General features: G+C 35.9%; 7 protein-coding genes, 3 long non-coding RNA genes and 1 other non-coding gene across 19 annotated transcripts; 7 read left to right on the top strand and 4 right to left on the bottom strand.

Annotated features, from left to right (window-relative positions):
- Window positions 1-719: 719 nt before the first annotated feature.
- On the bottom strand, window positions 720-2,943 carry AT3G23570 (alpha/beta-Hydrolases superfamily protein). 3 transcript variants are annotated; one of them, NM_001338647.1, is made up of 8 exons: window positions 2,787-2,943; window positions 2,414-2,701; window positions 2,299-2,320; window positions 1,997-2,123; window positions 1,683-1,773; window positions 1,471-1,560; window positions 1,282-1,382; window positions 730-1,145 (listed from the first exon to the last, which is right to left on the bottom strand). In NM_001338647.1, the coding sequence occupies exons 2-8, from the start codon at window positions 2,559-2,561 to the stop codon at window positions 1,005-1,007; spliced, it is 720 nt and encodes a 239-aa protein (NP_001326294.1). In that variant the 5' UTR covers window positions 2,562-2,701; window positions 2,787-2,943; the 3' UTR covers window positions 730-1,004. The 3 variants fall into 3 exon arrangements, with proteins under 3 accessions (NP_566731.1, NP_001326294.1, NP_001326293.1); NM_001338648.1 differs by having other exon boundaries at window positions 731-1,145; window positions 2,792-2,943; NM_113260.4 differs by lacking the exon at window positions 2,787-2,943 and having other exon boundaries at window positions 720-1,145; window positions 2,414-2,767.
- On the top strand, window positions 2,791-5,768 carry RNR2A (ribonucleotide reductase 2A). Its single transcript, NM_113261.4, has 9 exons — window positions 2,791-3,370; window positions 3,688-3,848; window positions 4,002-4,050; window positions 4,364-4,490; window positions 4,604-4,669; window positions 4,753-4,869; window positions 4,961-5,123; window positions 5,213-5,283; window positions 5,413-5,768. The coding sequence occupies exons 1-9, from the start codon at window positions 3,214-3,216 to the stop codon at window positions 5,525-5,527; spliced, it is 1,026 nt and encodes a 341-aa protein (NP_189000.1). The 5' UTR covers window positions 2,791-3,213; the 3' UTR covers window positions 5,528-5,768.
- A 340-nt stretch (window positions 5,769-6,108) lies between these two features.
- On the bottom strand, window positions 6,109-6,492 carry AT3G04505. Its single transcript, NR_141101.1, has one exon. It is a non-coding gene; the product is annotated as an other RNA (long non-coding RNA).
- Window positions 6,493-7,181: 689 nt separating this feature from the next.
- AT3G04515 lies at window positions 7,182-7,514 on the top strand. The gene has a single exon (NR_141102.1). It is a non-coding gene; the product is annotated as an other RNA (long non-coding RNA).
- Window positions 7,491-7,754, bottom strand: AT3G04535. The gene is made up of 2 exons (NR_141103.1): window positions 7,651-7,754; window positions 7,491-7,572 (listed from the first exon to the last, which is right to left on the bottom strand). It is a non-coding gene; the product is annotated as an other RNA (non-coding RNA).
- Window positions 7,755-10,350: 2,596 nt separating this feature from the next.
- On the top strand, window positions 10,351-16,580 carry RFR1 (REF4-related 1). Its single transcript, NM_113262.4, has 12 exons — window positions 10,351-10,865; window positions 11,039-11,149; window positions 11,325-11,669; window positions 11,835-12,154; window positions 12,253-12,344; window positions 12,641-12,953; window positions 13,101-13,311; window positions 13,623-13,737; window positions 13,831-13,992; window positions 14,080-14,737; window positions 14,926-15,132; window positions 15,302-16,580. The coding sequence occupies exons 1-12, from the start codon at window positions 10,591-10,593 to the stop codon at window positions 16,420-16,422; spliced, it is 3,930 nt and encodes a 1,309-aa protein (NP_189001.1). The 5' UTR covers window positions 10,351-10,590; the 3' UTR covers window positions 16,423-16,580.
- AT3G23600 (alpha/beta-Hydrolases superfamily protein) lies at window positions 16,580-18,977 on the top strand. 2 transcript variants are annotated; one of them, NM_113263.4, is made up of 7 exons: window positions 16,580-16,933; window positions 17,102-17,123; window positions 17,473-17,599; window positions 17,758-17,848; window positions 17,943-18,032; window positions 18,293-18,393; window positions 18,468-18,977. In NM_113263.4, the coding sequence occupies exons 1-7, from the start codon at window positions 16,786-16,788 to the stop codon at window positions 18,606-18,608; spliced, it is 720 nt and encodes a 239-aa protein (NP_566732.1). In that variant the 5' UTR covers window positions 16,580-16,785; the 3' UTR covers window positions 18,609-18,977. The 2 variants fall into 2 exon arrangements, with proteins under 2 accessions (NP_566732.1, NP_001030749.1); NM_001035672.2 differs by having other exon boundaries at window positions 16,728-16,933; window positions 17,952-18,032; window positions 18,468-18,841.
- A 457-nt stretch (window positions 18,978-19,434) lies between these two features.
- AT3G23605 (Ubiquitin-like superfamily protein) lies at window positions 19,435-20,345 on the top strand. Its single transcript, NM_113264.4, has one exon. The coding sequence runs from the start codon at window positions 19,628-19,630 to the stop codon at window positions 20,084-20,086; it is 459 nt and encodes a 152-aa protein (NP_566733.1). The 5' UTR covers window positions 19,435-19,627; the 3' UTR covers window positions 20,087-20,345.
- A 78-nt stretch (window positions 20,346-20,423) lies between these two features.
- Window positions 20,424-20,657, bottom strand: AT3G04555. Its single transcript, NR_141104.1, has one exon. It is a non-coding gene; the product is annotated as an other RNA (long non-coding RNA).
- Window positions 20,658-20,752: 95 nt separating this feature from the next.
- On the top strand, window positions 20,753-22,830 carry DSPTP1 (dual specificity protein phosphatase 1). 6 transcript variants are annotated; one of them, NM_001338650.1, is made up of 6 exons: window positions 20,753-21,234; window positions 21,470-21,635; window positions 21,736-21,871; window positions 21,975-22,095; window positions 22,207-22,352; window positions 22,446-22,830. In NM_001338650.1, coding segments are annotated over exons 1-6 (600 nt in total). In that variant the 5' UTR covers window positions 20,753-21,232; the 3' UTR covers window positions 22,475-22,830. The 6 variants fall into 6 exon arrangements, with proteins under 6 accessions (NP_001326888.1, NP_001118683.1, NP_001326887.1 ...); NM_001125211.3 differs by having other exon boundaries at window positions 22,560-22,830; NM_113265.1 differs by having other exon boundaries at window positions 21,075-21,234; window positions 22,449-22,810.
- A 147-nt stretch (window positions 22,831-22,977) lies between these two features.
- Window positions 22,978-25,175, top strand: AT3G23620 (Ribosomal RNA processing Brix domain protein). Its single transcript, NM_113266.4, has 6 exons — window positions 22,978-23,168; window positions 23,357-23,560; window positions 23,867-24,112; window positions 24,226-24,468; window positions 24,551-24,616; window positions 24,710-25,175. Exons 1-6 carry the CDS (start codon window positions 23,100-23,102, stop codon window positions 24,824-24,826), a joined length of 945 nt encoding a protein of 314 aa, NP_566734.1. The 5' UTR covers window positions 22,978-23,099; the 3' UTR covers window positions 24,827-25,175.
- Window positions 25,176-26,273: the final 1,098 nt, after the last annotated feature.

The raw sequence follows: 26,273 nt of genomic DNA on the forward strand, positions 1-26,273 counted from the left end.
GGTATTAAAATACAAAAGTAAAACTAATGAAAATTTGTATTTGAGTTTTTTTTTTTTTTTACAAGTTTTCATTAGTTGTATAGTCACATTTAGAGAGAGTATCGTAAAGACGTCGTCACCTAGTTACCAAATCTATAGGAGAACTTTTAGATTTAAGAACGTTTTCCATACTCAAACTCAGAGTTCAGATATGGTACCCTCTGAGCAAATATTTATGTTTGTATCTGATTCGTGAAATCGAGGACTCTGATGCCATAAGATTGAAGAAGTTTCCATCTCACAAACATGCCTCGTTTATTTCATTGATCTGATTCTGTTTTTTTGGAAGAGAGTTTGTTTACAATTTTTATCTGATTCTACAGCTCATCTCCAGTACTAGGATCCAATTCTAGTCAGATTCATGGTTACTCATCTTCTTGTTTTTTTCTGAACCATGGTTACTTATCAACTAGAACCAACAAAGACAGATAATTATCTGAAATATCAATACAAGAATCCATATTTAGAAAAAAAAATTATTTTTAATCATCAAATTAATAATTAAACAGAAGCTGGTGAAACTAACAACTATCTGTTAAACATTAGTTGAGAATTGCTAATTTTGTCAAGGTTTTATGATTTACTAAGAGGTCGATTTTTCAAAAAACAAAAAAAATCGTAATGCAGATGAATTTTAAAGTAGAGCTAATTCATTAGTCATAGAGAAAAATCAATTTAGAAAGATTTATATAGCTGAATTTGGGGATGTCTTTATTTCAATATCAACAACATAAATAGGCTTAAGGTCCAAAGGAACATTAAGATATTTCTAGAACGTCTTAAGTTTAACTCAAACTGATGTTTCTCAGACTGAAACGAAACAGAGAACACTAGCCACAAACATGACAAAGCAACATAAATTAAAGAAGATACTACTAGTTACATTTATTATTTAAAGAGTACTAGACATGATTTTGGGTCTCCGCTGGTTATGTGCAAACCAAAGCTTAGACCGTTTCAAGTTCTCACTTGAGATAGTCGATGAGCCAAGCGAGCATGTCCTTGTGAGCTTCCATTGCAGCTTCAACTTCTGATGGATCATTTTCATTGTATCTAACAGTCCAACCGTGTTTGCATCTTGGGAATATCTTCACAAAACTCTTCACCTGAAACATATCACTTTGCTCACAATTATCTACTTGAAGAAGATATCTACTTCCAAAAACACATCAACTACTAGTTGTGTTTTTGTAAGTAATGAAAATATTACCTTGCATAAAGACATAGAGCTAAGCAAAGTACCTGAGGTTTAGAAGCTAAAATATCTTCGAACTGCCTCACAAGTTCTGGAGGAGACACTTGATCGATTTCAGCTCCTAATACAGCAATTGGAAGGTTGACCTCTGCTTCAATCATATAGTGAGAGTCATAATCACAACAAATGAGAGAGAACTATCAAGTAAGGAGTGGCCATATCAAAGATCTAAATACCCTTGATATCATCCACCGTAACGCGAGCAGGATGTAACAAAACAGTAGCGTCAACAAGCTTTTCCTTAGCTAGTTCCACCGCAACTTTTGCTAAAGAATAAGAAACAAAAAGTCTTGTGTTAACTAATATACATGGTTGACTTATTATACAGATCATGGAAAACATTTTCATAAAACTGTGGTGATGATGGGAACAAGAAAACCGAACTCACCACCCCAACAGAACCCTGCTGCTCCTATACTAGTTATGCCTTTGTTCTTCAAGGCCTCCACTATTGGCTTTGACTCCTCAAACCCTTTCTCCTACAAAATCCATAGTCTGGTTTCAGATACATTGACACAGAACAGTACAAAAACACTGACTTAATCTTAGCTTTGCAATCAACAATAAGTAGTGATAGCATTTTGGCACTAATAATAAGGGATTATTGGGATACTTGGACTATTTCATGCTGGGAAACAAAGACTCATTTATGTTTTTGAGAAAAATTGAGGATTGAACATTTAATAAGGAAAAGAAACTAACTAGTTCATGATCTTTCATCCAAATAGGAAACGGACGATCCTGGTTCTCGGGATTATAAGGATCTCCATGGAAGAAATCAGGAACCACCGCGTAGAATCCAGCTTCTGCAACCTTGTCAGCAAGTTTCCTATCAAGGGAAGAACAATATCCATGACAAGTTACAGCAAGAATGAAACATCTTTCGAGTGACTATAAAAGGTGATATAAACTATAACTCATTATAACAAAGAATCTGAAGTAAAAGACTGTCTAACAATCAACAAAAGACAAGCTGATTCAGTAGGGATTCTCTGTTACAGCACCTCAGGTTTGGAGTTTCATATCCTGCAGAAGAAAACGTTTTAGATTCTCAAATCAAACCAACAAATTCAGAAAGAACATCAAACGTAATTGGGACAGGTAAAAAGGTTTTTTTACCGAAAACATGAGGGACAAGAAGAACAGCAAGCTTTGAATGAGTGGAACCACAGACGTAGGTGTCAAGGTTACCGAGTTTCTCGACATGACCCGACCCGCTAGTTGGATCCAGATCAGGCGGGTTCTCGGTGCACTGATGACCTGACATTCTTGTTTTCGCCGAACCAAAAAACAAGACGACTCCTCTCTCGCGCTTTGGGACCTCTGTTTTAAAAAGTAAAGCCACCAAACCACCTTTGACCTTTCACACCAGTTATCTACACTACGTGTGCGTATCTACTCTTCCACCTAAAAAAACTCACGTGCGTTAAATAAAAACTAACTTTTGCAATGTTAATTTTTCTTAGAATAAATTTGCTAAATGGGGTAATACCTTACCTTGAATGATTGAATGATTCTATGCACTTATGCAGAGTAAAAAACAAAACCCAACAATCAAAGATTATTCTAATTCAATTATCAATTTTATCATAACAAACAAAAACTCTTTTGACAAATTATTTATGTGGCTTCCTCTAATTATCTTTAACTTTTTTTTGTTTAATTCACAATTTATGTGGTCAGATATTTTTTCTTCCTTCCACAAGGTGTTGCCTTGAAAATCACGTCGGAAGATCACGAGGAATCGTTTTGCGTGCGCCACCCAAACAGACAAAACAAAAACACTTCTTTTGTTGGTTCCTTGTCGGTTTCCAAGGGTTTTTGTTTAGGGTTTTCATTTTCTTTTTCCTTATCTATCTAATCCTCTGTTTCTCTCCACATCAAAAAAAACCTCAAAATTAAGAGACGAATTCGAGATAATGGGTTCGCTTAAGGAAGGTCAAGGAAGAGACATGGAAGAAGGTGAATCAGAAGAGCCGCTTTTGATGGCTCAGAACCAGAGATTCACTATGTTCCCCATTAGGTACAAATCTATTTGGGAGATGTATAAGAAGGCTGAAGCCAGTTTCTGGACTGGTTAGTCCTCTTTCTTTCCTTGAAATTTTCTTATGTTCTCTGTTCTTCTTGAGTTTGAACTATTCTCGGAGTTGTGGTGGATACAGTTTTGATTAAGAAAGTTTGTGACTTTGTAAATGTAAAGCTTCTTCTTTTCGTTGTTTAGGATTTTAATGTAATATAGATGTTCCATTTTGATTGTGGTTTGTGGAAAAGAAGATGTTTTTCTACTTGTAATTCTGATTCTGGTTCAGAGAATGTTTCATGTGTGTGATAGTTCTGTTTCTGTCTTATATTATCATCAATTGTGTGTTTTGACTTCTTTGAATTAATTGTAGCTGAAGAGGTTGATCTTTCCACTGATGTGCAACAGTGGGAGGCCTTGACGGATTCAGAGAAACACTTTATCAGCCATATTCTGGCGTTTTTCGCAGCGTCAGATGGTATTGTTTTGGAGAATTTGGCTGCTAGATTCTTGAATGATGTCCAAGTTCCAGAGGTGAGGATTTTCACTTTGCGGAATATTGAAAAAACTGTGGCTTTAAATGATTTTTTAGTACTGTTGTCTGACTTGATATGCTGTGGCAATGTAATATCTTGAAGTCGACACTTGCTGTTTGATTTGAGATAGTCAATTCTCTGGATGTTTCAGGCTCGTGCTTTCTATGGGTTTCAAATAGCCATGGAGAACATTCATTCAGGTAAGGCTTTTGCTAGTGGAAATATTCATTAGGGAAAGATGAAAACGATCCTCTTAATGGATAATATGTTGCTGTTTACCTTCCATGTAGTCATAGTGAGAAGAAGAAAACAAAAAAGTTTAACTTTGGTCATGGTGAATGAACATAAATATCTGTAGACCAAGGTATAAGACTTGTAACCAGTACCCTAGAGGAGTTTGATAGGGTTTGGTTGTTTAAAGATTTAACGGAATATCCTTAGATAGGAATATGACCTGGGTCATTATCTTGTAAGAAACTGATTTATGACATATTTTCTTATGACAAATATCAGAGATGTACAGCTTACTTCTGGAGACATTCATAAAGGACTCGAAGGAGAAGGATAGATTGTTCAATGCTATCGAGACCATTCCTTGTATATCCAAGAAGGCAAAATGGTGTTTAGATTGGATTCAAAGGTAACTAATTGTTGTTGTGTTTAATTTTCTGGTTGAAGAAACAATTTCATGTGATTAATTGTAAAAGATAATCCTAATTTGTTATCTGTCTGTAAACCAACCATTCTCTGCAGTCCTATGTCGTTTGCTGTGAGGCTGGTCGCTTTTGCATGTGTCGAAGGAATCTTCTTCTCAGGAAGGTATGACGTCTTTGAAATCATAGGCATTGAGAACTTATCCTATATAAGCTCTGGTGTATAAGAATTTCATGTGGTTTGGTCAGCTTCTGTGCCATCTTCTGGCTAAAGAAGAGGGGTCTTATGCCGGGTTTGACCTTCTCAAACGAGCTTATATCGAGAGACGAGGGGCTCCACTGTGACTTTGCGTGTCTCTTGTACAGGTAAGAATAGGTCTGTATGGTAACAGCAAGCCATACTGTGTTTATTGAGCCATCTCTATTATCCATTCACTCCTTATCATACATTGTGCAGTTTGCTGCAGAAGCAGCTTCCATTGGAGAAAGTTTATCAAATTGTTCACGAGGCAGTGGAAATTGAGACAGAGTTTGTCTGCAAGGCTCTTCCATGTGATCTGATCGGAATGAACTCAAACCTCATGAGTCAATACATACAATTTGTCGCTGACCGTCTTCTGGTAAAATTGTTTTCCCTCTAGTTTCTGGCATTTTGAAACATGAATTAGCTTTTTATTCGAACCTATGGTTTTTGTCTTGGTTTCTGTAGGTTACCTTGGGATGTGAAAGGACATACAAAGCAGAAAATCCATTTGACTGGATGGAGTTCATATCTCTGCAGTAAGTAGTCGATATATATCGCTGAGTTTCTCTCATCTCTAGGATCACAATGCTAAGATAACATATCAAGAACAGTAGTGTATCTTCATTGACTAAGTTGGTTTTGGTACTTTTATGACAAATTTGCAGAGGAAAGACAAACTTCTTTGAGAAGAGAGTGGGAGAGTATCAGAAGGCATCAGTTATGTCGAACCTCCAAAATGGAAATCAGAACTACGAATTCACGACTGAAGAGGACTTTTGAATGAATCCGCCATCGAATCTGGAAGGGCTCATCAAAGTTTAGATTCTTTATGAGTCACTCTCATTCTTTTTAGCCCAAATCCATTAGTAGTAGTCTAGTAAGACTAGTAGTAGTAGCAATGGATGTTATTTGTGTTCTCTATTTCACCATCACTTGTCCCTTCTCCATTGTGTAATAATATTACTATCTTAGTTAATCAAATCTATAAAAAAAAAAAACATTAATGGAACAAAAACATTACAAAAAGTAAAAGTTTAGGACTTATAAATATCTGAATTAAAGAATGATAAATAGTCGACAGCAAGTTATGACTTTAAACGCAAGAAGCCAAATACGTGTCTAGTTAAAACATGTGACATGAGAAAACGTGATAATGGTTATTTAACATTACCACCACCAACAACTCTTAGGCTGCTACTAAACACTCTAGCTTAATTTAATTATTGAACTACTTGAAGTCTTGAACTAGAGAAGCGGTGCAACATGTTAATTCGTTGGAGAAACATGAAATGATGTTATATTATATGGTGCGACTTAGCTGTACTTTTGAGTAACTCCACAATCTCATTGACATGTTTTTTCTAGAACTCCCACTTGACCACCTTTTTTCAAACAAAAAGGCATTGTTTATGATCGTTTTATCACATTATATAGAAGCAAAAAAGCCGATTAACTTCGATGTATTAGAGTGACACAAAAAAAAAGGTTATAGGATAAATTTTAGACGATGAGGAAAAGTACAAAATAAAATGATGGAATTGTTTTACCAAAAAAAAAATGATGGAATTGATGTTGAAGAAGAGAAGGTGTGCAATCTAAATCAGAGACCACAAACGCCGTCGTTTTCAAACAACTGGATAGGAAAAACAAAAGATATAAGCCACTAGAGTGAATAGTGTTTGTTTGTGTGTTCTCACCAACCAAGATATGATGATTCTTTTACTTGAACAAGACATCAACCAAACACACACCTTAATTAACAGAATAAAAAGGGACTTTTTGTTTTGGGTCTGATCTCTTCTCCACTTATTGTTTCACGAACGGTTTTAGAGATTTGACTAATTAAATACAAATCGAATTATATTATGTTTTGTTATTCTCCAACATGTTATTTATGATTAGTTAACTGTCGTTTCTAGATCTAAATCTTGATTAGCAACTTTCTAGAAGTTTTGATCATTAAATGAAAGAATGATTTAAGATGTAGATTGTTTGTTGGACTTGGAAAAATATACTATTTCTTCTGCAACAATTCTCATTCTATATAATATATTTATAGTGAAAACTTTAACAACAAGCATAAGCATGCCTTAGACGTAAATAAAATAAAATCACCGACTCAGATCTATAAACTGAAAAATGATTGTTTGTTGAACAGTGAACCAACAAGGAATTAACATCGTTTAGTTCTTGTTTTTCTAACGGAGGAAAAAAAAACTCTTGACAATTTTTTATATTGCCACTGATGTTTGAGTTAAACTCGATTAACTTTGGAGGTGAACATAATTTTTCGTAAGAGTTTCCCGCAAGCTCGTCTCAGTAAAAAAAAAAAAACTCAAATCTAATTTTACGAGTTCAAATGATCACACATAACAATTTATTGAAAATAAATAAATCCATAATCTCTACGACTTTACTTCATGACTATTGGAACGTCAAAACCCTATCACAACAAACGGGTTAAACTTCCAACTATTGGTATATAAAGATAAGAAATTTCACAAAAGTTAGATTACATGGTACATCACAATTCAAGATGTGCAGTAGCATCATCTCCACCTACTCCTAACCACTATCTTTTTCACTCACTTTTTTCCTCTCAATATTATCCTATTTTGCATTGATTTGTTTACACTTGGTTAGGAAAAATGGAAAGAACATTTGCCATCAGTTTCTGCCACTTAAAACCCAAAAAGTTAAATTAATCGAATTCGGTTATTTTCGAATTCTAGAGTCAGAACCGAACCGAACCGCGACATCTATATCAGTTAATTTGGAATAGTTTTCAACCGAAAACCCGATTAAACCGATCCGAATAACCAAACTCCTATGACTCCTCAAGAAAATGATTTGTTTTGTGAATAGTTGATTCCAGCTAATGTGGTGAAAGACAATCATCTTACGTTTGGTGATTGTATCAACTACATTGATGAAGAAGGGAACTTAGTAGGACAAAGAGGGAATAAGCAGATGATAGGATTTGCTTCAAAGGATGCATGGCGACATAATTTGCAGAAGGATTAGACATAATAACATGAAGATACTGTCAAGTATGAGCTCCTTCATGAACTTAAGTACGTTCATAATTCCACTTGATCCACAACTTTGGGCTATTGGTATAAAAAGCTAACTTTATCTAGATTACATGCTACATCTCAATTCAAGATGTCCATTTATTAAAGCAAAGGCATGACTTTATCTTCGACTAGAAACTGGTGATGGACCATCCTCAACCTCCACTAGCATCATCTCCACCTACTCCTAACCACTAACCCAATTATCCTTTTCACCTTTTCCTCTCAACACTATCCTATTTTTAGGTGATTTAGGGAAAAGAGAAATACTACACTTTGATGTAATTTTTTTTTTAATTGAATTGAGCTTTGAATACTATGGTTAATATGGATGAAAGAAAACACACGTTCCTACTAATTTCTTTTTCTAAATGATGACGTTTTCTCAAGTTACTTATCGTAGTCTAATCGGTTATTGACAAAAATGATCTAGACGTTTGAAAATCATTGGCCAACCTCTTCACTAGATAGAATTTTTATTTCTAACCATTACCTACCTGATACACACACCAAGTTCTGAATCTAGAGATGATCTTGTCTCATTTGTTTATAGACTAAAGAGTATATAAAAGCTGGATTCATGTGGGTCATCCATCATTAATCGTGTTCTTCAATTCACCAACTTCGTAGGTTCCGCATCTTTTGTACTTTCTTTCTATTTTTAATCTTGCAATATCAAAAATAAATATATACACCTTTTAAAAAAATTCTGAATATGCATATGGTAATGGTATCATCAGAAAACATTGAATATTGAATCGTCTATCTACCAATCTCTTCAAGTTGTGAATTTTATTTATCAAAAAAAAAAAAAAAATCAACTGAAACGTCAATGTTATGTTTTGCTTCAATCTAAAGAAAGTTGTACCAAAAATAAAGTACTTTTTTACCAAGAAATTTCGGATTGTAGCCAAAATATGTCTTGTTTTATTTTTTTTGTTCACCAAAAATATGTTAAACTAGTTTTTTGACTTTTTCCCCCATGCGTTGTTGTTGTTATTCGGACGACCAATATTTAATACAGTATTCAAGTGTAGCTAAGCTACTGATTCCAGATAAAGTAAAAAAATGTCTTTGATACCAACTTCACTTTGACCAATTATCGAACTCTTTAATTTCATAATATATAGCTTTGACAAATATCCCATCAGAATTCATAAATCGCCACATGAATCTTATAATTGTCAACTATGTGCAGTCCAATATTAATATCATGGAAAACTAGATTACTAGCATTTAATTTCTTAATTGTATTTAGGTTATAGACTTAACATGGTTTTTCTTCTAGAGCATTTTCACTACATTTTTTTCTTTCTATGTTATTATTTTATGTTTTACTTATTGTTACATCCATTTACAACGATGTTGGATAAAATATTTTTAACTGTTCAGTCCGTAAATGACTAGCTAAATTTTTACGGATATATTTTTACATAAAAAAAGAAATTATTTTTACGATTTACCAATTTAACTCTTCTTTCTCTCTAAGTTTTCATTTATTAAAAATGATAGTTTTTTTAAGAAAGTTATTTGTATTTATTTATTTAAAATTGGATGCAAAAAATTACAAAACTTGGAAGAAATATTGTTAACCCATCTTTATCAGTATAGAATTTCTGATTACTCCCTGCGTTGAAAATAAGAAGATCCATAGAACGTGGTAATGTTTTTTTTTTTTTTTTTCTGGCAAGAAATGGTAATGTTAATCAATTAGACTCATGACTAAAGCTGGAAAATTTGACTAAAATGGTATTATCTTGCATTATTACCTAAAAGCTCTTCTTGCATTACTCTTTCATGCAAAATTGCCTCCAAAAGTCATACTTCGAAATCATGGCTTTGTAACTCACCCTTGCCACCATCTATCTAAACTTATTATTGTTTAAAACAAAATTGATTTTCAAAGAAAAAAAAAATATAAACTCCCACCGGTCAATAACTTTTAATTTTCACTTCAATTATTCATAAAATAAATATATACACCTTGATTCTTTCTTAATAACTGGAGTTATTTTGAATTTAAATTACTTTTGAAATACAAAAGAAAGTAAGATAATTTTGCCATTTAAAATGTCTACAACAATTATGTTAACACTTAACATACATTTTTAGAACCAAATGGTAATGGTCCACTAGTTAAAAGATTTCTTATGAATGTCTTTTTATGCAGAGTTCGAATTTTCTCACAACGATTTTAACCATTTTCGTCACTCGCAAAATTTTTAGTGGATAACAAAAAAAAAAAAAAGTTGAAATTTAATGGAAATTTAGGAGATTTGTCCAATTTTTAATTTTCCCGATTAATTTAAAAAATCTACTTTACGCCTTTTATTGACAAAGATGCATATTAACTATATATATATATATATATATATATATATATATATATATATATTATAAACTAAATTTTGTAGAACCCATCAGAAGAAATTTGTACTTTTAACTTTAAAATCAATTAAAAAATTTCAATTCAAATAAAAAAAAATCCAAAATTGTTTATAAATTCAAGAAATATAACACACAAGTTGACATAAACAGTGGAGAGATTTGTGAAATGTGAACTCTTTTGACGTCTTTCTCATATTTCGTCTCGGGACAATTCACACGCACTGAATCATCTCTCTCACGAGGACTATTCAGCCATTTGCAAACGCACACACAAACGCACACGCGTTTATTTTTTTTTCGCCAAATCAAATCTGAAGAGTTCCTGTATCTTTTAACCGCTCTTCTTCTTCTTCAGAGAGCTTCGTTGATTGAACGGAAAAAATGGTGGTTCCTGGACGGAGAACCGTCTGGGATTGTGTGATTGAGCTGACAAAGATGGCTCAAGAGAACTGTGTCGATCCTCGTCTTTGGGCTTCTCAGTTATCATCGAATTTGAAATTCTTCGCCGTGGAGTTACCGTCGACGGAGCTTGCGGAGGTTATTGTTTCGTACATTTGTTGGGATAATAACGTTCCTATTGTTTGGAAGTTTCTTGAAAGAGCTATGGCTTTGAAGCTTGTTTCTCCTCTCGTTGTTCTTGCTCTTCTCGCTGACAGGTCTGGATTCATCGCTCATGGATTGTTTCCTTAGGGTTCTATGTGTTGATGATTTATTTCGTAATTTGGATTGTGAGTTGGTGAATTATAGTTTGGAAAATCTCTACGATTTTGTGATGGATCTTAGATTTGGTTTTATCTTATTGTAGTTCTATGTTTTCTGATTGTTGCAGAGTTGTTCCAACCCGGTCTACGCAACAAGCAGCTTATAGAATTTACTTGGAGCTGCTCAAGAGAAATATGTTCACCATTAAAGATCATATTAGTGGACCTCACTACCAGAAGTGAGTTTTTTTTTGTTGATACTTCTTACTTACTGTTTCATTCAAATGCTTGGCTCTGTAGGAAAAATGTTAGTAAATGTATGTTTCCATTAACATTGTACTCAGAAGTAGAATTAGAGAATACAAAATACTGTTTTGGCTTACTTGGTATTTATCTTCCTTCTTCTTTGTACAGGGTCATGATTTCAGTATCCAATATTCTTCGTCTTTCAGAGTTATTTGATCTGGACACAAGCAAACCTGGTGTGCTTTTAGTAGAGTTTGTTTTTAAGATGGTGTCACAATTGCTAGATGCAGCGTTAAGTGATGAAGGTTTGCTAGAGCTAAGCCAAGACTCGAGCTCCCAGTGGCTAGTTAAGTCTCAAGATATGGAAATTGATGCTCCTGAGAGATATAATGAAAAGACTGGATCACTAGAGAAGTTACAGAGTTTGAATACCATCATGGCTATTGAGTTGATAGCGGAATTCCTCAGAAATACAGTGATTGCGAGATTGCTATACTTGGTATCTTCCAACAGGTATGCATCATAGTTAACGAGAGTAAAGTTTTTTCAGTGGCATCATAGTTATGTTGTTCTTTGCATTGGCAGATATTTTGCTTAATCATGACCTGAATTTGACAAGTAATGTCTCTGTAGTAAAGTGTTTTTCTTTTAATCCATTTGCTATCCATTTCTTTTCAGGGCTTCGAAGTGGCATGAATTTGTCCAGAAAGTGCAGCTTCTTGGAGAAAATTCATCGGCTTTAAAACACTCAAAGGTTCTAAATTCTGGGGATCTATTACAATTGATTTCGAATAGACGATTTGGGTATTCTTATGATAGCAAAGTAACTTCAGCACGGAAATCCAATGCAATTGTGGATTTTGGATCTCTCTCTTCCTATGCTGGCTTATGCCATGGAGCAAGTCTCTCTTCACTTTGGCTTCCTCTTGATCTAGTATTTGAAGATGCAATGGATGGATATCAAGTAAACCCAACTAGTGCGATTGAAATCATTACCGGTAATTTGTAGACTCCATCTTCTTTCACTTGTGGCTTTGACCAAAGAAAAGATATCTCAAATATATAACGAAATGACTTGGGAGTATTAAATTTTCAGGTCTAGCTAAAACACTTAAAGAAATTAATGGGAGCACTTGGCATGACACTTTCTTGGGGCTTTGGATAGCAGCTCTCCGACTTGTTCAAAGGGTTAGATTACTCTCTTACTGATCTTTCTGTTTGTGATTTCACCACTACTTTGGTACCCAGAAAAGTGCAATTGCTATTGCTTGCAAGTTTTACTTACACCGTGTGCTTTTGTAATTGGTTCTGTTATTTGGTTATAATTCCCAAGACTTTTGTTACCTGCAGTTTCAGAGGACTTTCTTACACACTTTCTCTTGACTGAAGCTGTACTATTTGATTGTTACTCTGTCATCCATGATAAGTTTAGATTTTCCGTATCTAATGGCTGTTCTGATTTTCTCGTTTTTCTTTATTACTAGGAAAGGGATCCTATTGAGGGACCTATTCCTCGACTGGACACAAGGCTGTGCATGTCATTATGTATTGTGCCTCTTGTGGTCGCAAACCTTATTGAAGAGGGGAAATACGAATCTGTCATGGAAAAGCTGCGAGATGACCTTGTTACAAGTTTGCAGGTCCTCGGTGATTTCCCTGGATTGCTGGCTCCTCCCAAATGCGTTGTTTCTGCTGCCAACAAGGCTGCCACAAAGGCAATCTTGTTTTTGTCTGGTGGCAATGTTGGAAAGTCATGTTTTGATGTCATAAACATGAAGGACATGCCTGTCAACTGCTGTAAGTTTAATAAAATTTCGCTCTATTGAATTGAAGTTAAACCAATTTGTTTGTCTTCGTATTCTTCATTATTGTCGCTTGATTGTCTTCATTTGTTGATTTTATGGGCCTCTTTCGTGCCTAACATACTTTATGTACATGCCGTAGCTGGAAACATGCGCCACCTGATAGTCGAGGCTTGTATTGCAAGAAACATACTGGATATGTCGGCTTATTCGTGGCCTGGCTATGTTAATGGCCGAATCAACCAAATACCTCAGAGTCTGCCGAATGAAGTACCCTGCTGGTCATCATTTGTGAAAGGGGCTCCACTAAATGCCGCAATGGTGAATACATTAGTTTCAGTTCCTGCTTCAAGGTAGAATGAGTTATTATCTTCTTTTTGTTTCTTTTTGCTCTATTAGCTCCACACTACTTCATCCACATAGTCTTCCCTCCAAATCATACAGTCAGTGGTAATTTAAAATTACTATACAAAATTAAGCTACGGAGTTTCAAAGTCGTAACCTAAGGAAACCATTGCCACAATGAGAATAGTGGTTGCATTCTAGTTTGACTTAAGTTCTGCTTCTTCTTCAGTTATTCCTTTTTGTTTCTTAGCCAGGTAATGCTCTTTTTTTAATTTACCGAGAGTAAAGCAACTGAAATACCTCATGGATTTGATGGAAGCTTAGCAGAGCTCGAGAAACTATTTGAGGTTGCAGTCAAAGGATCGGATGACGAGAAGATATCTGCTGCTACAGTTCTTTGCGGGGCATCTCTCACACGGGGTTGGAACATACAGGTTGGCATTAAATCCACTAATCAGAATCTCCACCAGTGAGAATTTTCGGTTGAACAGACATGTTTGATTTATCTATCTTTCTTCGATGTACAGGAACACACTGTTGAATATCTTACAAGATTACTATCCCCACCCGTTCCAGCAGATTATTCCAGGGCTGAAAATCATTTGATTGGTTATGCCTGCATGTTGAATGTTGTTATTGTTGGGATAGGATCTGTTGACAGCATTCAAATTTTCTCTTTACATGGCATGGTATGTAAATTGTACTTCCAAGTTTACTAGACTTAATAGTGAATTTGCTGAAAGATGTAATGTACGATTTTGATGGCTACTTTTTAGGTTCCGCAACTTGCTTGCTCACTAATGCCAATTTGTGAAGAGTTTGGATCTTACACCCCGAGTGTATCATGGACTCTTCCTTCTGGAGAAGCAATATCAGCATATTCTGTTTTCTCAAATGCATTCACTCTTCTTTTAAAGCTATGGAGATTCAATCATCCTCCTATTGAGCATGGTGTGGGAGATGTTCCCACAGTTGGCTCCCAACTCACTCCTGAACATCTTCTTTCAGTGCGTAATTCTTATCTTGTTTCGTCGGAGATCCTTGATAGAGACCGAAACAGAAAGAGACTTTCAGAAGTTGCAAGGGCAGCATCTTGCCAGCCCGTGTTTGTGGACTCGTTCCCCAAGCTGAAAGTCTGGTATAGGCAGCACCAAAGATGCATAGCAGCCACATTATCTGGACTTACACATGGATCTCCCGTTCATCAGACAGTTGAAGCACTTCTCAACATGACGTTCGGAAAGGTCAGAGGCAGTCAGACTTTAAATCCAGTAAATTCGGGCACAAGCAGTTCATCAGGAGCTGCAAGTGAAGATAGCAATATTAGACCTGAGTTTCCTGCTTGGGATATCCTCAAAGCCGTTCCATATGTTGTCGATGCTGCTTTAACCGCTTGTACTCATGGAAGGCTTTCGCCTCGTCAGTTAGCTACAGGTTTGTTTTGTTTTGCTGGATCAGATTCCTAATTGTGTTGTCATGTGCGATAACATCCGTCTATATGACCTTTGGCAACTCTGAATGCCAATGAGAGATGTTTGACTGTGTTGATCAGTTGTTATATCAGATGCATTTCTTACAGTAAAGTGAATTTATTTACAGAATAACAAGTGTTTTTCTTTCAGGGCTGAAAGACTTAGCAGATTTTCTCCCGGCATCATTAGCAACGATAGTAAGCTATTTCTCAGCTGAGGTGAGTAGAGGTGTTTGGAAGCCAGTATTCATGAACGGCGTGGATTGGCCAAGTCCAGCTACAAATCTATCCACTGTTGAGGAATATATAACGAAAATTCTTGCAACAACAGGCGTCGATATCCCTAGCCTTGCTCCAGGTAAAACTATTCAACGTGTTTAAAATGCCAGTCTGTTTGTTTGGCTTACCATCTCTGTAGTCTGTACCATCCTCTCTTTATAATAAGCTTTTTACCTGTCCTGATTTGATGTGTTAAAGTTAAAGTTGTCTTTTGAACTTATGGTTGACTTCTTGCTGTGGTATTGCAGGAGGGAGTTCTCCGGCAACGCTTCCTTTACCTCTAGCCGCATTTGTTAGTCTAACCATTACTTACAAAATTGACAAAGCCTCAGAGCGGTTTCTCAACCTGGCTGGCCCAGCTCTGGAGTGCTTGGCTGCAGGCTGCCCTTGGCCTTGCATGCCCATTGTAGCTTCATTATGGACCCAAAAGGCGAAACGTTGGTTTGACTTCCTTGTTTTCTCTGCCTCTCGCACCGTCTTCCTTCACAACCAAGACGCTGTGATTCAGCTCCTCAGAAACTGCTTCAGTGCCACTCTGGGTTTGAATGCTGCCCCCATGTCAAATGATGGTGGCGTTGGAGCTCTTCTTGGCCATGGATTCGGCTCTCATTTCTATGGAGGGATCTCTCCTGTAGCACCAGGGATTCTTTATCTCCGTATGTATCGTGCTCTCAGAGATACTGTCTCCGTATCGGAAGAGATTCTCTCTCTGCTGATACATTCGGTGGAGGATATAGCCCAGAACAGGCTCTCAAAGGAGAAGCTGGAAAAGCTGAAGACAGTGAAGAACGGATCAAGATACGGCCAAAGTTCTCTAGCAACAGCAATGACTCAAGTGAAGCTTGCTGCTTCGCTGAGTGCCTCGTTGGTATGGCTAACCGGTGGCTTAGGTGTGGTCCACGTTCTCATCAAAGAAACGATCCCATCTTGGTTTCTATCAACTGACAAATCAGACCGAGAACAAGGACCATCGGATCTAGTTGCAGAGCTAAGAGGTCATGCCCTTGCCTACTTTGTGGTCCTATGTGGAGCACTTACTTGGGGCGTGGATTCAAGATCATCTGCATCCAAACGCCGCCGCCAAGCAATCTTGGGAAGCCACTTGGAGTTCATCGCGAGTGCCTTAGATGGGAAAATATCAGTGGGATGTGAAACAGCAACTTGGCGAACATATATTTCCGGTTTGGTGAGTCTAATGGTGAGCTGTTTGCCGCTCTGGGTGACAGAGATCGATACAGAAGTGTTAAAGAGTCTAAGCAATGGACTAAGAAAATGGGGAAAAGACGAGCTAGCGATTGTATTACTCTCCTTGGGAGGTCTCAAAACAATGGATTACGCAGCTGATTTCATCATTCATTTGCGTTCATAGCTTCTTAAAAAGTTTTGATCTTCTCCAGATTTCAGATAGTTGTTTGATAGATGTTTTTCTTCTAGTGTTTGCTTCCTTGTTGTGACTTGTGTTCTCTAGCTCCAGTGTTGTGTGATGAAATCAATCACGCATATGTATAGAGAGAAACAGAAAAAAAAAAAAAAAAAAAAAAAAAAAAAATCTTGTATAGAAAATATTAGTGTACTATTCTAGACCGTTAGATGGATTAGTGTTCTATTTGGAACCGTTAGATGACTCTCCGTTGATTAGTTGGTCACAAGTCACAACAACATGTTAAAAGAAAACGAATGATTGAGTTTGGTTTCTTTGTATCATCTCTCTGTTTTTCCGAAGAACTAACACATGTCGGGACCTCAGTGCTGTGAAAACCCGCCAACTCTTAACCCGGTTTCCGGGTCGGGTCATGTCGAGAAGCTGGGTGGGCTTGATGCCTACGTCTCCGGCTCTGCCGAGTCCAAGCTCTGCGTCCTCCTCATTTCTGATATTTTTGGTAAAATACTCTTCTTTCTTTGCTTTGATCTGTTTTGACTTTCTTTGTTTTAGTTGAAATATGATCGGAGTAATTAGGGTTTTTGTTTTTCTCTTTTTGGATCCGTTTTGTTGATTTGATCATTGCATCATTGTTGACTCTGACTTTAGGTACGTTTTTGTTCTTCAGGTTTTGAAGCTCCAAACTTAAGGTACTACTACTAATTCTTCCCTCTTCATCGATTCAACCATTAAAAATGGAATCTTTAACTTGGGTTTGTTTCTTTGAAGGAATTAGATAGTATTTAGTAGCCACATATGAGGTCTAGTTAGAATTTTCATTTGAGCCTGCAAATAGTTTTGTTGGTTTTGGATTATGTACAAGATGAAGCATACCTATCATGTGTCTTTAAGTTGACTTGTCTTTTCTGAACTCATTTGATAAGATCTAAATGTTTAATTTGAATCATTGCTTTGATTGCATTGCATTATCTCAAGTTTATCTTGTACAACTATGGAGGAATGTTTATGGAGTGTTAAGTCTTAATTTTATGTCTTAAGGGCGCTTGCGGACAAGGTTGCAGCTTCTGGATTCTATGTTGTGGTTCCTGATTACTTTGGTGGAGATCCTTATAATCCCTCTAACCAGGACAGACCCATCCCTGTCTGGATCAAAGACCATGGCTGTGTTCGTTCCTCCTCCTCTCCTCCTTATAATAACTGTCCTATACATTCTCAACTTCTATTTGAAGTTTTGTTAACAAGTTTGACTCAATGTATGTGTTATTGTTCTGTTATTTTGATAGATTCCATCTGAATCAGTTCATATCCTCTTTTGTTTTTCAGGATAAGGGCTTTGAAAACACGAAACCAGTACTTGAAACCATAAAGAACAAAGGCATAACTGCCATTGGAGCCGCAGGGATGTGTTGGGGTGGTGAGTTTTTGTTAGAAATCTATGCCTAAGAGATGTGACGCTCTCTTTTTGTCTAATGGATAGTACTTTTCTCTCTTGTGTTATTCATCTTCAGCAAAAGTAGTGGTGGAACTGTCTAAAGAAGAGCTTATTCAAGCAGCTGTGTTGCTTCATCCTTCTTTTGTCAATGTTGATGATATCAAAGGTTAGTGACTTTGCTACTTCCATCTTGATTCCTCACATAGAACCAAGGAACATTAGTTGTCATGCCTTGCCTAATGCGTTGTAACATTTAGAGTCACCTATAGGATTGCGTAACTGATCTCGCCATGATTAGATACTATCATTATTACTGTAAAGAATACTAATTCACATTTGCAAACATAAAAAACACTGTGATTGGTCCGGTTTCTTTACTTTCACCGGTCTTTGATGATCCTTATCAATTTCACGGGTTTATTGCAGGTGGGAAGGCTCCAATTGCTATATTAGGAGCTGAAATTGATCAAATGTCCCCACCAGCACTCTTGAAGCAATTTGAGGAGATTCTATCTTCCAAACCCGAGGTAAGCTGCTTTATCACCGCAACTCAACAGTGTAATTTAATCACCTTTATCTAACTTTAAAACGGATCCTGTAGGTGAATAGTTACGTGAAGATACACCCGAAAGTGTCACACGGATGGACAGTTAGATACAACATCGATGAACCAGAGGCGGTTAAAGCAGCAGAAGAAGCTCACAAGGAGATGCTTGATTGGTTTGTGACCTACATCAAATGATTTGAGAAAGAAAGAAAGGTATTGTCTATTACTTCATATATGCAAAGAATAAAAATTAAAGAGAGACAAAGCAAAACTCTTGGTTGGTGTTTCAATTTCTACTTTCTATAGTCTTTTGAAGCATTCTCTGAGATTCTGTGATACCTTTTGTTAATCATTGTTTTATGATTTTTATATGTTGACGATACGTTACCCTTCTCATCATCTTCTTGTGGTAAGCAAAAAAAGTTACCAAAACAAACTTTGATTGAAATCAATGTCTTCTTCGACTAAAGAAGTAAAAAAGATATTGTACATATATACAGAAATAATCAATTCTTCTTCTTCTTGATGAATTTGATAGTCAAAACGCAAAATTATTGATTGTTGAGACTTGAGACCTTGAGTAATTTTTTTTTTTTTGGGTCAAATGAGAGTAATTTATAAGAGTCAAAATCATTACATGAAAATGATTTAAGAGAGTTTGTCCACACACAAAAACCTAAAAAAAAGAAAACTAGTAATTGACAAAATTATACGATAAATTTATTGTATAAGAAATTGATCCATATATTATTTATATTGTTGCTTAAAAATCGTGCAAAAATGTGGACAGAAAAAAAAAACTTGCCAAAACAAGAAGATATTGCTCAAGAAAGTCACTAGGTTCTTTAGAGAAATCAAATAAAATCTCAATTCATAATCAATGTAGATTTCTCATAATTAAATTTGTATTACAAACTTACAATTATCAAAAACAAAATCTGTAATTACACAAAAAAAAAAAAGGAAAATAGAAACAAAAAAAAATCCGCAGAATATCTCCAAAAATCAATTCTACTAACACAAAAACAATAATACTAATAAATCTATTTTTCTATTTTCAAGGAAAAGGAAACAAACCTTTATAGCTCCTCTCTATCGTCTCGTCTCTATAAATAAACGAGAAGCTCACAAATTCCACAAAAATCCACTCTAACTATGAAACAATTAGGGTTTTGAAATTTACCTAAATCTCTCCGTAATCATCGATCAAAACGATGCTCGAGTGTCAATCAATGATGGAGAAATTATCACCGTTCGTAGACGTCGCCTCTCTGGAAATCGAGTCTCTGCGAAGAATCAAACGCCCGAAACGCTTCTCTGAAGAAGAATCAGAAGAAACCGAGAATACGACGAATTCATCAAACGCGGTATTCGGATTCCCTAACTTACCAGAAGAACCGAATCGCGATATGGATCAAAGCGTTTTGTGCAGAATCTGCGTTCGATTACCAGATGGGAGAAGAATACAGAGAAGTTTCTTAAAGAGTGAATCTGTTCAGCTTCTTTGGTCGTTTTGTTATTCGCAGATTGGTGATGAATCTTCTGAGAGAAAGCGGCGTTTTAAATTGATTCAAGGGTTTCCTGGGGATTATAAGAATCTTTATTTTGGATCTAATACTACTTTTGAACAATCTGGGCTTGCTAATTCCTTGGTTTCTGTTACTTGGCTCTGAAGAATCTTCTTTCGATCTGTAATTAGAAAAATAATTTCTTTCTTCTACCAAGTTTATGTTTACTCAATTTCTCGAATTTGTACTTGGAAATTGCAAATTTCATTTGGTTTTCTTGAATCGTTGTTAGATATTTCCGATCAAATCGTTTTTAGATAACACTGTTTCAAAGTCAATGTCGTCATCATCATACAAGAAGAACGTATAGTTTTTGGTTTATCTTTTTGTTGCTTCTTAAGTCACTCTTTCTCGCATAGTTTTTGAGGTGACGAAGTTACGTATACGGTGACGTAGCAAACCAAGCCCATAAGCCCAAATTCTAAACAAGCCTAAGACAAGTGAGCAAGGAGTGGGTAAACCAAACCATACCAAAATGAAACCGACAAACTCGTCGATATGTGCCAGGACCGGGCTTAGAGGGTGTGCTGAGGGTACATTTGTACATTGTCCATTACTTTTTAGTCAGATTTCTTAAAGCAATTAGGGTCCTATTTCTAAACAAGCCTAAGACAGCATCAAGTGAGCAAGGAAGTACTTCATGTTCATGCACAATTTCTAGGAATGGGAAAGACCGTACCAAAATGGAAACCGAGAAACTCGTCGAGACCGGCTTTGATTAGATAGTCTATCGAAGTAAAATATCGAACTTCGATGGACTATATTGAAGTAGATTTGTGCTCTACTGCCCTCGAAAAAAACATTAAAGTAGATTACTACTACGTCATAATAACAAACAGTCTTTAACAACAACATCATCATCACTCGATACATCTCTGCCTCTGTACAGTTTTGCTGACATATTCACAACACCGTTGCCTCAGTTTCAGCCAAGTACACTACTTCTTACTAATCCAGGGGGCCTAATAGCAGGAAACCAAGCCTACAAAGCACAAATCCCAAACACAAATTTTTGAGTATAATATAAGGACTGAGCTAATAAGTTAAAACATTTCTGATTTTTCTGATAGAAAGGAAATTTTACTATTTGGCCCTCTTTGAACACATCCTTCCCTCTCCTCCTCCTCCTTCCCCCAAAAAACCTGGAGAACCATGCAGTTGCAATTTCCTCTTTAACCCATTTCAAAGATTCGTTTTTTTTTTTTTGTAAATCTCTTTCTCCTTTGGCGAATTCGTATTCCTTCTTTTCCAATGTAAGTTCTTCTTCCTTGATAATCGAATTCTTCTTTTGATCTTAAACCAATCACTACTCCGTCGTTGTAATCGTAATTCTCGATTCACCGTTGTTCGGTTATAAGATCATTCATCAGAATCGGATTCCATTATTTCGGTGACCTGGATTTTGATTTTGATTTTGATTCTTGCTGCTATGATCACGATCTTGATATGTAAACTCTCTTCTTCTTTTTTCTGATTCGATGAAATCAGGAGTTCTAGAGACAGAGGATCACCTTCTTCTTCTTCGTCATCTTCTTCGTTACCAGGAATAGAAAAGTATAATGAAAAGGTGAAGAATCAGATACAAGCTCTTGTTCGTGTTATTAAAGTTGCTCGTACCTATAGAGACGACAATGTCCCTTCCCTTATTGAACAGGTTACTACTACTACTAATACTCATAGGTTTTTTCTACCAACCAAATGACCAATGATTCATTATCAAAGATCAAACCTTTTGTTGAATTTGACTTTTTCAGGGTCTTTATCTTGGATCTGTTGCAGCAGCTAGTAATAAGAATGTTTTGAAATCTTACAATGTTACACATATTTTGACTGTTGCTAGTTCGTTGAGACCAGCTCATCCTGATGACTTTGTTTACAAGGTTGTTCGAGGTATAAACTTATTAAAGGTTTCACTTTGTTATCTAGTTGAAGAGAGAATATGTTTTTGATTTTGGGATGGAATTGCTTGTTTGATTGTTTTTCTATGTGATAGTCGTGGATAAGGAAGATACAAATCTAGAAATGTACTTCGATGAGTGTGTTGATTTCATTGATGAAGCCAAGAGACAAGGCGGTAGTGTTCTTGTTCATTGCTTTGTTGGCAAATCACGGAGGTCAGTTTTGTTTGCTTCCTTCAATATCTAGCGGTTTTCGCCTTGTTTGCTGGATAGTATTCAAAACTAAGTACATATTTAGCCTGGATGGTTTGTCCCTTTTACTTGCAGTGTCACTATAGTTGTTGCTTACCTCATGAAGAAACACGGTATGACTTTAGCTCAAGCATTGCAACATGTTAAAAGCAAAAGACCCGTGGCAAGTCCTAATGCTGGTTTCATCAGACAATTACAAGACCTCGAGAAGTCTATGCAAGGTATGCCTTACTATAATATCTTGAGGTCTAGACTATTAGGTTGAGATCTCTGTGGTGAATCTAAGTTGGAGATACTTTGTCTGTCTGATTCAGTAGTGAGTGACCAGTTTTTTTCCTTTTGAGGATGAAAAGCAAGTGGTTGTGGAGGAGAAGACAGTTCCATGTAAATATCTCTTACATGCATCTTCCTTCTTCTCTATAAAACAGGGAAGCAAGTTACGATTGCACAATGTCAGGCGTGAAGATCATTGATCGTACCATTGGGAGAAACTTGTAAATCTCACACGAAGCATCAATCAAAATGTTTTGTTGTTTCTTCTCCTTAACAACTCGAATAATAACATGGAAACGAATTTGGAATATGTTCATGTTCTCTATTCGTTTTGTATAGTTTCATCATCATGGATATAAAAGTGAACATAAATAAAAATTTGTAAATTTTTTGTACCGCAATGAAATGTCTTTTTTGTGTGTAAAAGTTCATGGGCTGTCATTGTTTAATTTGAGCCCGTATAGTTTAAACAGTTCATGGACCTTGTGAAACATTGGGTTTTATAGTCAATAAAAAACTGTGGGGTGATTTAGGACAGACTTATAAGGTTAGGGGTCATATTAGAATTCTCTTAAAGTTGCTTCCAATTGTGAGGAGGCACTAAAACCCTAGACTCCATATCAATCAATCGAAAAACCTTTCTCTCTTCTTTCGGAGCCGTCGCTTGTGAAACTTTCCGGCGATTTAACAGAGTCATGATGGAAATACGAACTCCGAAGACTGGCAAAGCCAAGCGTGTTCTCGAAAGCCGAGCTCCTAAGTTGGTAAAGTTCTCTTCTTTTTCTCCTTCGTCCTTCTTAAAACCGAGAAGTGAATCATGTTGAGAGCTGTCTTCAATGTTGTTTTGACATCTATGAGACTCATGGGTTTTCTATTTGTCGATAAATTTATCAAAGAATCGATTGAAAGTTGCAAACTTTGTATCTGAATTGGTTGTTTTTGGAATTTGTAGGTTGAAACTGGGAAGAAGACGTTGATACTTCATGGAACAAAGACGAGTGCTACACTTAGCTCTGTAATGACGGAACTCTACCGTTTGAAGAAGGGAGGTGCCATCAGATATTCAAGGAGGAATGAGAATATTAGGCCTTTCGAGAGTGGAGGTGAAACTTCATTAGAGTTCTTCTCTCAGAAAACAGATTGTAGCATTTTTGTGGTAAGTTCATAAGCTTTGGCAGCTGTTGCATCTTGGTTTTATGGTGTTGCAACTTTGATTCTCCTCTTAACTTAGCTATGAACTGCTAGATAGAACAAAATGTTATTAAGATGATCTATCCTGTGATCTAGATTCATTCTAAGGCATCTCTGCTTCTGTCTTGTTAGTCTATGTGTATTTATTTATGGTGGAAATTGGTATGATTGGCTGATGTTATCACAGGCCTTAAGAAGTCATTTGGAAAGGTGTATTGGCAAATTAACTTTGATGCGAGTTCTAACATTGGTGATTGTTTTTATATTGCAGTATGGTTCTCACACGAAGAAACGACCTGACAATCTTGTACTTGGGAGAATGTATGATCACCAAGTCTATGATCTTATAGAAGTTGGGATTGAGAACTTTAAATCCTTGCGGGCGTTTTCGTATGACAAGAAATTCGCACCTCATGAAGGAACAAAGCCTTTCATTTGCTTTATTGGTGAAGGTTTTGAGAATGTATCAGAGCTTAAGCATCTCAAAGAAGTCCTCACTGATCTTTTTCGTGGCGAGGTGAAGTGTTTGATTCTTATGACCTACTTTTGCAGCTAATTCCATAACCAGTTTCAATTTTATTCTGATTCTATATGGATTTGGCTTATAACAGAATTTGTATATGTCTGCAGGTTGTGGATAATCTAAATCTTACTGGTTTAGACCGCGCTTACGTATGTTCAGCTATATCCCCAACAAAGGTTTTCCTTACTCATTGCGCATTGAAGCTTAAAAAGTCAGGATCCATTGTTCCGAGAATGGAGCTTGTTGAAGTCGGTCCATCCATGGACTTGGTTATCAGGCGTAATCGTCTTCCTAACGATAGCTTAATGAAAGAAGCAATGAGAACATCCAAGGATAAGCCTAAGAAGAAGGTACTAAACAACATAAAAGTCTAATATTTCTCTTAAAATCGAAAGAGACAGATGACTAATCAATCAATCTCTTCTTCTACAGGAGAAAAACGTTGATCAAGATGCAGTACTAGGGAAGACTGGGAAGATTTATATGCCTGATCAGAAGGTAAGAAAGAAAGCGATAAACGCCAATATCCGAATCTGGAGATTATTATTTTTATTATCATCCCAAACTGATATGTTTTCGATCTTTGTGCAGCTGAAAGAAATGAAACTGTTCGATAAATCTAAGGGATCGAAGAGAGAGCGGAAAGACGCTAAGCTTAAGCATAAGGAAGAGACTGTTGCCAAAAAGATGAAGGTGTCTTCTGAGTGACTCAACAGACCACTCTTGGCTCTGCATCAACAGCTTTCAATATGTGGAAGATGAAATGATTTTGTAGTGTAATGAGCTTGACTTTTATTTTTCCATTAGAATCTATAACTGAATGTTTTCTATACGCTAATATTTTATTAAGGTGATTTTGTTTTGTTAAAACTCTGCAGCAACAGAAACTGGATATGATAAAAACACATTTTTGTCTATCTCTGTTTCCTACTGCAGTACATGCGTAAGACAGCAACTTTTTTCCCGTGTTGAATGAGACCACAATTTTTGCCTGTATCACTGTCTTACCAACAACTTTTTTACCTCTTTTAACTACCATCTCTTAGTGATATCTTACTTATGAAAATGAAGCTGACCATGATGATTATTTCGTGTATTTTTTTACCTACCAACTTTTAAATGATAATGACTGATACATGTTGAGTTTACAAACCTAATTATTAAGCTTTTATACAGTTAGCTGTCTTAATCTTTCAACACTAGGCTTATACCTTATCTATAATTGAAACCTACCCCTATGGACTCTTCTTCATCATTATTCTTTATGGTTTTTATTTACTATATGTTCCAAACCAAACCATAGGAAACTAATGATTAAAATAGTATATCTTGCATCTATCACCGAATGTTAATTTGTATGCATGACTAGAATCAATTAAGGAAATGAGAAGTTCGTCTTGTGGATTTCGAGGAACTTCAATGCATAGATTATCCTATAGTTATCATCAATGGATTTAATGTTGGAAAAATGAAAAAAAAAAAAAAAAAAATCAAATAACATGTGACAGAAATAAAATATCATTAATTATGATGTTTACAACATTGTTATTTTTTTCTATACGCGTGAAAGACAGTCCATTTTGATTACCAAGTTTCGGACTCAATGCATGCACGTACCGACAGTACCCGTTGTACACGATCTGTGGTCACTAGCAAACAATTGACCCATCTGACCATCTCCATTGAAAAAACTAAAATATACACCGATTTGATCAAATTAATTAATACTTTTTACGTGTTGACAAAAAAAAATTTGCACGTAGGTTCTGCTTTAAAAAATTGTGAAGTCAAATGGCAACATAGATATACGCTTTATAAGTAAATGACAATATGTTATATTATCATATAAATTTGTATATGAACTTGAAAAAACTATCTTGGTGGAACAAATAGTAGAATCCAAAACATCTATTATAACGATTGCCATTTCTTAGCAAATACTCCAATTCTTAAGAATCTCTTGCAAGATAATTAATTTAGCAGTAAAAGTTTTAAAATTCATACGCCTTAAACAAATGGTTAGTTTATTACCATCACCATCATCATTTCATCATCACCATTCCCACATATGTTTCAACTATATAACAAATTTTAACTTTTGACTCGTTAATGATGCCAAATCCGCACGCTCAGAGCAACATAAGCAACGACTTCT

Source organism: Arabidopsis thaliana, chromosome 3 (assembly GCF_000001735.4).
Source record: "Arabidopsis thaliana chromosome 3, partial sequence".
Taxonomy (NCBI): Eukaryota; Viridiplantae; Streptophyta; class Magnoliopsida; order Brassicales; family Brassicaceae; genus Arabidopsis; species Arabidopsis thaliana.